The sequence below is a fragment of the Austrofundulus limnaeus genome, unplaced genomic scaffold (genome assembly GCF_001266775.1).
Source record: "Austrofundulus limnaeus strain Quisiro unplaced genomic scaffold, Austrofundulus_limnaeus-1.0 Scaffold251, whole genome shotgun sequence".
Taxonomy (NCBI): domain Eukaryota; kingdom Metazoa; phylum Chordata; class Actinopteri; order Cyprinodontiformes; family Rivulidae; genus Austrofundulus; species Austrofundulus limnaeus.
In genome coordinates, this window is record NW_013952653.1 from 94,506 (window position 1) to 106,678 (window position 12,173).

At 37.8% G+C, this 12,173-nt stretch overlaps 1 protein-coding gene across 2 annotated transcripts in view; it reads left to right on the forward strand.

Moving 5' to 3' along the window:
• Positions 1-12,173, forward strand: part of calcr (calcitonin receptor) — a 66,775-nt gene that overhangs the window by 47,172 nt on the left and 7,430 nt on the right. For both annotated transcript variants that reach the window (XM_014020396.1, XM_014020395.1), the window contains exons 12-20: positions 653-763; positions 847-959; positions 2,855-2,946; positions 4,614-4,740; positions 7,953-8,106; positions 8,771-8,831; positions 8,968-9,034; positions 9,167-9,385; positions 11,126-11,167. In XM_014020396.1, the coding sequence (XP_013875850.1) occupies positions 653-763; positions 847-959; positions 2,855-2,946; positions 4,614-4,740; positions 7,953-8,106; positions 8,771-8,831; positions 8,968-9,034; positions 9,167-9,385; positions 11,126-11,167 (986 nt within the window). The remainder of the gene's footprint in view (positions 1-652; positions 764-846; positions 960-2,854; positions 2,947-4,613; positions 4,741-7,952; positions 8,107-8,770; positions 8,832-8,967; positions 9,035-9,166; positions 9,386-11,125; positions 11,168-12,173) is intronic.

Below are 12,173 nucleotides of genomic sequence, written 5' to 3' on the forward strand. Positions count from 1 at the left end.
TTTATAATGTACTGCTGGCATGGCAAGTGAGTTGTCAACCGGATGTGGGCCAGGTCTCGCAATGTTACTGTTTTTAAGATGGTTTATGCATCATCTGGGCCACCAAAGGGCCATCAGTGTTTGCTGTATCTGGGCCAAGCATACTGTGTGGGCCAGACCTCGGTCAGACTAATTTTACTGCGTGTAACTTTATTTACTGGACTTTTCTTGCCCACTGAAATGAATGAATGAAAGTGAACCAGTCCTTGAGAAACATTGTGTTTTTTAAAAAATCTACTTCATTATACGTGCTTCATTATTAGATTTTAGCTACTGATTTGCTAGTTTTTAATTTTAGCTGCTGTTTTTTCTGTAGCTTTTGGCTAATGTTTTGCAGTTTCTTGCTTTTAACTACTGTTAACTAATTCAGCTGCTGTTTTAATATGTTTGACTTTTAGCTACTGTTTCACAAATTAGAGCTTTTGTCTTTCAAACTTTAGCTTTTTTCTGATGATCAGTTTTAGCTTCTTGTAAGTTATTCAGCATGCACATTGTATTTTCACAGAAAATGCAGGTTTTTCGTATTTACTGAAGTCTGTTGTTGTTCTTTTCCAAATGTGACAATAATTAAATCTCTCTGATGTTTTGTTTGTTTGTTTGTGTGACGTGACAGGCCCGTACTGCAGCCGAAACTGGGATGGTTGGTTGTGCTGGGAGGACACTCCATCTGGAACGTTCACATCGCAAAACTGCCCCAACTATTTTGATGACTTTGACCCCACAGGTGAGTCAGCGGGCCTCGATAACGCTCTCCTGTTTTGAGGACCTGCTCATTTATGATATGTTGCATATTTTGCTACTTTTCAGAGAGGGCAACTAAATATTGTGGAGAGGACGGGCAGTGGTTTCGCCACCCAGACACCAACAGGACCTGGTCCAACTACACACTCTGCAATGAAAACACCAAGGCCAAGCTGAGGGTAATTTATATACGAGTCCAACCGTCATCAATCTGCTGCAAACTGAGATAAATCACTGTTTTGTTCCGTGTGTCTCCAGTCTTTCAGCTGTGGGCAGGAAATTTCAACATTTCAAGTCATTCATATCTGCTGCTGTTGCTCTCAGACTGAAAGGACACTGATTCTGTGATATTTCCATAAAAATGTAAAGTAGTCAAGTGTTCCTGGCTCATACTGAGCTGTGTGCTTATCTCTCAGACAGAGCAGCCAGGAGGAACAGGTTGTGTTTGTCCAGACAAACACATCTTGCATTTATTGGAACAAAACAACCAAACGATTCAAAGCTGCTTTTTCTATCCCTTGGGTTTTACAGTCAGAGTCTCTCTGCTGTCACACCTGTAAGTCATATTTGATTGTGATAAAATAAGTTTAGTGCTGAGGCTGTTGGTTAGAGAACTACAGAGGTGAGGCAGCAAACAGATCAGAAGGAAACACAAAAACAGATGGAGATGCGCCTGAAAYAAATCAGATGTTAAAACCAAAGGAACATGAGTTAAATGTCCAGGAATGTAGGCAGAAACAACAACCTCAAATAAATAACTGGAAACTRAACCATGGTATTATTAGTATTGTCTGTTTGCTTTGTTTTAATCTACAGTTTGTTCGTATATGCAACATTTTCACTTTATGCTTTTTATGTTTTTGCAGTTTTCTGTTTTTCATTTAAATGACTTATCTACAGAAATGGTTCCCAAGTTTTTTAAATTTTGACCCAGAAAATAAGAGCAGCAGAAACCTGTGCCCCCAACTATTCTTGGGTGATAAGTTAACAAACAAAGCAAAGTAACAATATTATTTATGCTACTTTTGTCCATTTATAAATACAGTTACCTCACTATTTTGTAACAAATAAAACAAAAATAATTGTTGATTGTAGCTATTTTTAAATGTAATTAATCCTAAAAATTTTAAGACTCCAGCTTTGGGAATCACTGATTTACAGTATAAATGTCTGGAATAATTTAACTAAATAAAATTATTAATTCCAAAAATGTATTTATAAGATCAAAATTACAGTTATCTGTAATAAAATAAGTTACCTCTTTTATTCAGATAAAGCAGCTTTGTCAAACTAATTTTCACTGAGGGCCATATGAMCATCCTGGTGGCCCTCAAAGGGCCAGTTGTAATAAACTTCAAATTAATCACATTCCTCATCTCATTGCTTCAACAGAGCACCACCAACAAACAATAATTGAGCTCTACCTGGTATTTTCCTGGATAGAAACAGTGTTTTACCACGTTCTCTCATAAACACTGACTAAATGTCAAATAAATAATACAAAAATACTATTAAAAGTAAAAACAAGAGTTTTACTCACTGTTGAGTTGTTAAATTCTGAACTCTCCCACTTTCTCACTGGGAATTCCCACCAAAGCGAACATTTCAACTTAGATTTATGACTTGCTAGTGGGAAATTCCCACTTTGAAGTACACAAACAGCTAAATGGAGATTTCAATATCACCTTGTGCGCCACCAGCTAGTGGTGGGCTGCCGTTGTTCCAACATGCATTATGGGAAATGTAGTTTGTGGTCAATACAAGCTTTAAAGCAGCCTGCGCTCATTTTAGGACATTAATACACTTTTTAAGTTCTCCCGGGCCATATAAAATGTCGTGGTGAGCCACATTTGGCCCACAGACCTTATATTTGACACATGTGAGATAAAGGAAGGAGATATGATCTTAGATGATGTATTTAGATCTTATTTTGCACAATACATCAGGTGTTTTGAGTCATTATCCTAAAATAATGGATCAGCAACAACAGTCCATCTGTGCAATAAAAACACTTTTGAAGAGATGTCCCTTCACATAATATTAATTATTTTTTATCTTTGTTTCTTCCTGACAGTCAGCCTACATCCTGTTTTACATGACAATAGTGGGTCACGCTTTATCCATCGCCTCCCTGCTCATCTCTCTGGCCATCTTCTTCTACTTCAGGTAACGAACCCACTCTCATGTTCCTGCATTTCTGATGAATCGCCTCCTGGTCTTATCTCTGAAGGCAGTCATCCTCACAAACAGAAGCAGATCTGACAGCAGCACAGATGGTGCTGCTGCTGTTACAGCAAAGACAAAACTGATTTAATACTCAGRATATTTTTCACCATGTTCCAGAGTTAGAGTTTTAATAAACACTCGCCTCAGAGCCACACAGAGGATCTTTAATAATGAAATGTGTGAATGTGCAAACATTTAATATCATTTAAAGCTGCAGGATTCAAAGACAGCTGCCGTATCAAAGAAAATAATAACGGCCTGAAAATGGGTCGGCCTTCTRTTGCAGCTCATCTTATTTACGATTGTACATAAATTGTGAAAGATTTTAAATGTCCTCTGAGTACAATAAAGAGTCATWCAGTCTCTTGCTTATTGTGGATTCATATGGAGACCAGATTCTTTTTTACACAAAGGAAAAAGTTCACAATTAAATAAAAAATGTCAGCCAAAACTGTGCAACATAAAAGTAAGGTATTAAAAATTAAACAGCTGTAATAGATATAATATCATAGAATACAGTTTATTTAAACATACGTTTATTTTGTTTTAAATATATTTCTGGCAACTTAAATGCATTTTTTTATTGGTAGAATAAGATTTGGTTTGATGGACAGAGACATCTTTACGAATATGAAAATACAAGATCACAAAAACTTGTTTGTGTGTTTTATTAAAGTCACGTTGCTGGTTGTGAAATTGGTGATTGTCGCGGTTGTAAATTGGAAGTTTACTGAAGGCTTCAGACCCCCTGAATGCAGCTGTTGTCCAGAACGGAGCCCGTAAGAGATCGTTAGTCAGCTGCAAACTTTTATCCCCGCCCATAAATCAAGAGGCTGCGCTCGGTGCAGGTGCAGAACCCCAAAACGCTGGGACCCTCCGAGAGTCAGACTCAGCCACACACAATTAGGCCAGGGACAAAGAAAATTACTCTTTTTTTTACGTGGAACATATTTGTGGGCAAAACACTTGAAGACTTCATCTTTTATTATGAAATCCAGARGTGAAGATGTCAGTGTGATGGTGAGCAGCTGCATCTTGGTTATATTGAACAGCTCAACATCGTCAGTAACATCAAATTTTAAAAATGTGTTGTAACATAATATGTGAAAATACATCAAACAGCTTTAATGTTTTCATTCAGGTCTTCATTTTATATTTTGTTTCATGTTTGTAGGAACTATGGTCACAAAACTGTACTCTTATAAATAAATATATGAAATGGTCAAAATGCTACTGAATTAAAATCAGCTTTGGATCTTTCATGAACATTTTTTTTTGATTGCTGTTTAAACATTGTTTTACAAATTTTGCTGCTAACAAACTATTAGTCTAAATCTTTTGATCTATAGTTATTTAGTTGGTTTATGTCACCTGTTATGCTTTTTATTACACTTAGGCTTGACGGGCCAGTAAAGTGATTAAAAAAACACCCTTTAAGTTTTATTTAACCGTACCTCTCATATTTAGATTGGAGGCCATCAAGAGATGATCCAGTTCAACCAGAGTCTTAAACAGTAATAAATACAGTAAAACACTGGCTCAAAGAATTTTTAATGTTTTTTAATGTAACAAATTGTTCTGGTCTGTCATTCATAATGTCTTCACAGGAGTCTGAGCTGTCAGAGAATAACTCTACACAAGAACCTCTTCTGCTCTTACGTGCTCAACTCTGCTCTCACCATCATCTATCTGGTCACCGTGGTCAACAACCCCAAAGTGGTGGCCAGAAACCCAGTGAGTAAATATTTACTACCAACAACACTGTTTCAGTGGATTTTTATTATTTTATTTATTTATTTTGTCCCCTTATGGTAGTTCTCTCCAATTCATTACAATATCAGAGTTTTAATTTAAATTTAAAAAGTCAATCTGGGGAAAAAGTACTTTATTTTTCAGGAAATTTATCTGTTTAATGATTAAAAATGGGGAAAAAATCTACAAACAAAAACATTTTTATTATCATGACAGGTTTGAAATCAGTTTTGGTAAGATACTAAACAAGCAACAAAAATACTTTTGAAACACATTTAGGAAAAGTTTATGGATATATTTGTAATATACGCTAATTCGAAAATTAAGCAATAGAAGAATAATAAAATAAATTTGTTGACAGAATTAGTCAAAAATCCCACTTTTCACTAGCATAAAGCAGAGGTAAGTAAAATATGATTAAAATTTTACAGTTTGTGAGTAATAAATCACTTAAAATATCATATTCCGAAGCTTTTGTTTAGCAGTTTTCTAGTTAAGTTCTCGGCTCTTGGAGATTTGCAGCCTCAATGAATGCAGATGTGAAGCGTTTGAAACTCTGTCTGTTTAGGCAGAGGTAATAAATCTGTCATGGAGGAATGCCTTGCTATCAGAACCCAACATAAATTTTAATGTTATTCCTCAGGAATCAAAATGATGGCCTCCTCCAAACCGAATGCCCGCTGCTTCTGCAAATGTTTTGAAAAACTTTTCTCATTTAGAAAAAAAAAACTTCAAAAAGGATCATGTCATCTTTAATTCAGACCCAAAAACTGTCAGGCTGTCCAAGTTAAAAACAAAGCTGCCAAAACATTTAGTAAAATCTTCCATCAAGACCCAAAATATATAGACACACAATTGTCAAGATTTTCACCATTTGTGTAAAAAGACCTTCAAAGGATCTTATAAAATGCAAGATAAACAAAAGTCAGGATTGTAGGTTTTGGGTCATGATGCTTACATCAGCCTGTTTCCAGAAAAAGCACTGGAAACACTGCAGAGTTTCATTTTCAAAACCTGTTGCTGCTTCTTTTCATGTGTTCACCAGATCTGTCAGCTTCTGCACATCTTAGATGTATTCAAAAAGCAGACTGCAGCAGTCATCGTCATTATCAGTGTATCATCGGCGTTTCGTCACGTTCAGGAAGACGGCTGATGTGTGGTGGCTCTGCTTCAAACCCTTCTTTGTCTCAAAAAAGGCTGGTCTTGAATCGGTTCTGTTCTAAAGCAGGGTTGTCAAGTTGTGCTTCCTTGCTGCATCATGTCAAAATAGTGATTTACTGTGACTGTGCATCTTAAAGAGAAGCAGAAAAAAGAAAACAGGAGCAGCAATGGTTTGGATTAATATTTGTCTGGTGGGAAGTATTTTTTAAATTAACCGCTGCCCGGGCTAGACTTATGAGTCTGCTTTTGAGACTGGTGATTTAGGAATTGTAGATTTTTGGAAACATTTGCTCTTACATAAGCTCTTTATATTTTCTGTGGTGTGACGATACAAACTCTGGTTTGGCCTGCCAGGAGCGCAGGGGAGTGAAACCCCAAAGTTGTCAAACCAGGCAGGAGGCTGAAAACACAGGCCACATATCTATAATGATAGTTGGGTCTACTTTTTTAACCAGCACAAAATTTGTTAAGCAGAAGTTCTGACATTAAATATGCTGATATCAGTGGTTTTCTGATTTAYTGGAAATTCCAACAAAAGAACAAGAAATGAAGAAAGTTGTAGCTCTCAGTGATATATTTTAAGAGCAYTGACAGCATGTTTTTAACTTTGCACATGTGCTCTTTGACGATWATGGCATGTATCTCAAGAAAAAAAAGTGAATTAAGGCTCTGTTCATATGTATACAATTTGTTTTTCCTTAATCCAAAATTCAACTATTGATGGACCCTCCTCTCCAGAATCCCTGAACAGACCTTACCAGGGAGGCTCAGAAGTGTGATCCCTCTGTAGTTGGAACACACCCTGTCTGCCAATCCAGGGGAACTGCCCCCAATGTCCACACAATATATGTTTGGATCCGCCAGGTCTGACCGGCATCCCCCCCCCCCACCACCACCATCGGAGCCAACTCACCACCAGTMGTCAGTTGACAGCTCTGCCCCCTCTTCACCTGAGTGTTCAAGATCCCGGCGAGGGAACGCTAAGTCCAATGTTGATACTCATCATAAGAGGTCTTAGGGCTGCACTTTGTCTGATCCCTCAYCTAGGACCAGTTTGCCTTGGGTGACCCTACCGAGAGCATGAAGCCCCTGACAACATAGCTCCRAGGATCATTGGGACACACAAACCTCCATGAMAAGGTGGCAGCCCAGGGAGAAGGAAATCTGACATYAGAAGTAAAGGGACCAAGTATAGATCCATGTGGCACACCTTCTTCAACAGATTGTTTTAAAATCACAAAACAAAGACATTTGTATCTTTAATGATGATAAAACCATCTTGAGCCATTTTTAAATGTTAAAATCCAACAAAGCTAAAAATTAAAACTATTGTCCAAGTACATCATTAATTATAGTGTATTAGATTTCCTTCACAATTGTGCAGCTTTATTTAAACAAACCAAATCAAATACAAACAAGCAACTCCCAATCTAACATGTTTAGTTTTATAGAAATGTATCTAATATCCCTAAAAAACACATTTTCTGGATATTTTTAGCTAAATAAACAGGTAATTTGTTCCAGMTTGACAGAAAAACTATGACATATGATGCATCCACAAGTGTATTGATGATTATAGCATTAGCAAAAAATGGTTACATGTGATTGACATGGTAATAATATGTCATTAAAGTCATCACCTCTCATCAGAAGYAATTAATCAGGCAACAGGAGCCGTAATGAGATATGCTGTCGTTTGGCTGCATTATAGTGAATTCATAAATATATCAGCTTTTTGCCTTTAAGCTACTTTCTCATATTTTTTGCACCAAACACAATCAAAGAGCCCTCCAGATGCAAAGTAAAACCATCATTTCCAGCTCCACTCACCTCCAGAGGGGGTAAATGAACATCTTCTCAGTCTGGAGAGGATAAAACACTGTAATGATTTTCTGCCACAAGCAAATAAATATTCTATTATATCTTTTCTATGTCTTGCTGAGATGATGTTATGAGTGTTTAATAGAAATGATTTCATAGTCTAAACCAGACACCACCAGTATCCAGTCTTGGTGTTTTCTTTCTCCCTGCAGGTTGGCTGTAAGGTCTTGCACTTCTTCCACATGTACATGTTGGGTTGCAACTATTTCTGGATGCTCTGCGAGGGCATCTACCTCCACACGCTCATTGTGGTGGCTGTGTTTGCAGAGGAGCAGCATCTGCACTGGTACTACCTCCTGGGCTGGGGTGAGTGAATGGCTGTCTTTTTTTGAACCTTTTAGATAGTGTCAGCTGTTGTGCATCCCTAGTTTCATCCTGAGCTGTGAACTCCATCGCAGTCTGAAAACTCCCAGGAAGCATTCGAACGACGGGGAACAGAATCTAGGGATAAAATTACAACCTCCAGTTCTACACACACCACGCTGACAGCTTTATAGACCTTCCTGTGGCTTAGGGCTGCTCCTGACCTGGTGTCTGCAGCCACGTTTTGACTGAAAAACAAAATGAGCAATAAAARGTTTAAGGGATAATCAAAATTTAGCAAATTCAGAACCTATCTGTGTAACGTGCGTGGGTGTTTTTGTCTGTGTAAATGTGGTAAAGTCAATTTGTGAGACCCATCTGTGGCTGGTTTGTTGCAGAAGCTCACTGGGGTGTAAAAAAAATAGATTGTTGTGTTTTTCTGTCCAGAAAATAAGCAAAACTCTGAGCCCACAGGCCCCTCTGGGTGTTTCACAGGCAGCAAGCCAATTTAGACAGATCTGCTGAAAACAAATGTCRCTCTCTCATCCAACAACCAGCTACTCTTAGATATTAATACAGCAAGCAAAATTTAAAACCAATATACAAAACTGTTGCACGAATGACAAAAAAGAATTTCACCTCACATGGCCGCCTTTTCCTGTTTAAGGCTTTCCTCTGGTGCCTGTYTCCATCCACGCCGTGGCGAGGAAAAAGTACTTTGATGACAAGTGAGTAACGTTCCAGAAACTTGGCTAAATAAACAGGAGATGTTTACACATGTGCAGCCGATCCATACGCGCATGTGTTTCCTCGTGTGTGTTTTGGGCGGCGGACAGTATTGACTGATTCATTTTCCTTCTGTAGCTGTTGGATGAGTGTGGAGACCCATCTGCTCTACGCGGTTCACGGGCCCATCGTGGCGGCGCTTCTTGTGAGTCTGCAGACCTCGCTGTTTAAATATTTCACAAAAAGAAAGAAAGAAAGAAAGAAAGAAAAAAGAGAACAATCAGGATACTATGTGAAGCAAAAACGCATATTTTCTTCAAAACAAAACTCTCTACAGGTGAATCTCTTCTTCCTGCTGAATATTATTCGAGTGTTGGTCACCAAGCTGAGAGACACGCACCGAGCCGAGTCCAACATGTACATGAAGGCAGTGAGAGCCACGCTCATCCTGGTGCCCCTGCTGGGAATACAGTTTGTCATTTTCCCCTGGAGGCCAGAGAACCGGGTGGCGGGCGAGGTCTATGAGTACGTCATGCACATACTCATGCACTACCAGGTGGGTACTGAGCCACATTAATCTAAATTCCCCATAAATAGTAAAATACAGAGGAGTTCTGGTAAAAAAAACAAAAAAAACTCGCTCTTGTTTTTGCACTTGTGACTTCAGTAAACTTCTCATATTTAGCTTTGTGCAACGTGTTTTAGTGTTATACTCTACCTCCCATTTCACCTGAAATATGTGAACCAACCAATTCATTGACAGTTTTATACATTTTGCAATTTAAAAAAAATGTATATAAAAGCTGCTTTGAGTTCTTTTTTAAAGTAAGAAAAAAATGGGGGGGGGGGGTTATTGATGGGCCAGACAGAGGTCATCCACAGGCCACCCAGTATTGTATACAGTACCTCAAAGTGATACTTGAGTAAAAGTACAAGTATCTTATCATAAAAATACTTTGGTAAAAGTTAAAGTCTTCTCTAAAAATATTACTTGAGTAAAAGTACAAGTATCTTATCATAAAAATACTTTGGTAAAAGTTAAAGTCTTCTCTAAAAATATTACTTGAGTAAAAGTCTTAACACTTTAAGCCCACAAGATTTTAGAAGATTTCCTTCAGTTCTGTTGTCGGCCCTGCACCGGGCCCAACAGGGCTTAAAAGGTTTTAAAGTACCTGATATGTTTTGTACTTAAGTATCAAAAGTAAATTTCTTACACAAAATCTACTTAAGTATTAAAAGTAAAAGTATTGAGTAAAAGTGAGCAGTTAGATTTTCCAAAATGACATTTACTGGGAGGTAACTTCTCCAAAAAATATTTTTTTCTAACAGCGTGCAGCTGTGATGGGTTGTGTACAAGTTAATAGGGTGTCAGAATGGTATATATTTATACTTCTCATCCAACCACAATTAAAATCACTCTATCCAGGAGACACAATTTATCAGGATAGTTTTTTTTAAGTAATAACAACTCAGAATAAAATAGGAGTAACGACTTTCTACTTCTTACCTTTTTTAAAAATGTAGTGAGTAGAAAGTACAGATAACCATGTAAAAATGTAATGAGTAAAAGTAAAAGGTACGCTGAAAAATAATTACTCGAGTAAAGTACAGATAACCAAAATTTCTACTTAAGTACAGTAACAAAGTATTTGTACTTAGTTACTTTAACAACTCTACATTCGTCCCACTTGTTGCTCATCCATGTTTTAGCGTAAAACTTCAACAATAAATGATTTGGTCAACTCTGTCTGTTTGTTAGCAAAATATCTCATATCAAGAGGATTATCATGTTAGAGCAGACAAAATAAATRAGGACTTCCAGATTACTCAGCACACTTTTATTTTAAAAAAAGAAATGGCTGATGGGGCAGTAAAACTGTTCCAAACAGATTCAGGAACATGAAGCAGCAGACACTGAGCTAAAATTTGGTAGCTGAGAGTCATCCTCAACACATAGTCCGAACACTAACAGACTGAACAAAATGAAAGACAAACTTGTCTCAGGTTGAAACTGTGGTATGAAAGGTGGTGAGCGATATGATTCCTTCAAGGTTTTTATTTAATATGCATTRAGAGCACAGAGCTCTTGTTATGATTGATTAGTGCGATTTAGCTGTAAATTACTCTTCAAAAAGSTTTTAGACACATCATTAAACAGCTGACAGACATATTTTTWGTCATTTATCCACTTAARACATTGCAGGTTTATAAATTRATCTTCCACTTTAATGCCAAAATGTAAATCCCACACTGACATTGTGTTAATGGAAGAACTGCTTGTTTTTGTTCCCCCCAGGGTTTACTGGTAGCAACGATATTCTGCTTTTTCAACGGAGAGGTAAGAACAGTTCATGCATTTACATCTATGTATACATTAGATGATGTAACTCTTTGGAGAATTAGATGAAAAGGAGGATACCACTCCCAAAAATGTYATCCAGAAATAGAGCTAAGTGTTAAGCAGAGTTCAGGAGGAAGATCTGCACAAACAAAAGCAGGKATTTACCTGATTCACTCTGTTTAATCTTTAGATTTGTTCAAACGTAATGTTTTATTTCCTGCTTTAGAATAAATGAAATAGAAGCTGAAAACCTTCTTAAACAGGAAGTCAATATCTACTCACAAAGTTCAGCTGTTCCTTTAAGCATCTTCTCTCCGGTGCCATGTTTGACATAATATTGCTGTAGTTTGATAGAGCACTTGCCCTTTATTAAAGGTCAATCTGTGCATATTATCCTGGGACCTTTCCTGTCCTGGAGCAATAAAGCTGCTCACTGCTTGTGGCATTATGTTTGAGACATCAGACTCCATCAGGTAAAKCATGCCCAGATTTGATGTTTTTGTTTTGTTTCTTTGGTCAAATCTCTCCTTGCGGAGCCCAACAGGAAGCAAACGCAGACTCAGAAGTTCAGCTTTGCTGCTTCGGCTGTCAATAGTTCACTTGTGATGGGTTATGCGGCGTTCGTCTGGTTGACAGACAGGCTGCGGATGCAAGTAAAGCCGCAGGATCACGTCTGATGAGGAGTAAGACAAAGAGCGAAAATGACGGCGGGGTTGCCGGGCTTAGCTGGAAATTGACTCTCCTTCCACGTCCTTCTGTGAGCCTTTCTAAACCTGTCTGCAGCTGTCTGACTGCAAACATCTTTAACTGGATCCAAACTCTCCACCAAACCGCTTAGCTGGATTTTTTTAATGTAAGTCTTTTTTTCTGGGGTTAATGGAGGTTGTGGAGACTTTTTGACTCGTTTAGATGTTTTCAAATTGAAGGTCTTGACAAAAACTGCATGCTGTTAGCTCATGAGCAAACAGGAGCATCATCTGAAACGATGTGGTCATCTCAGAAC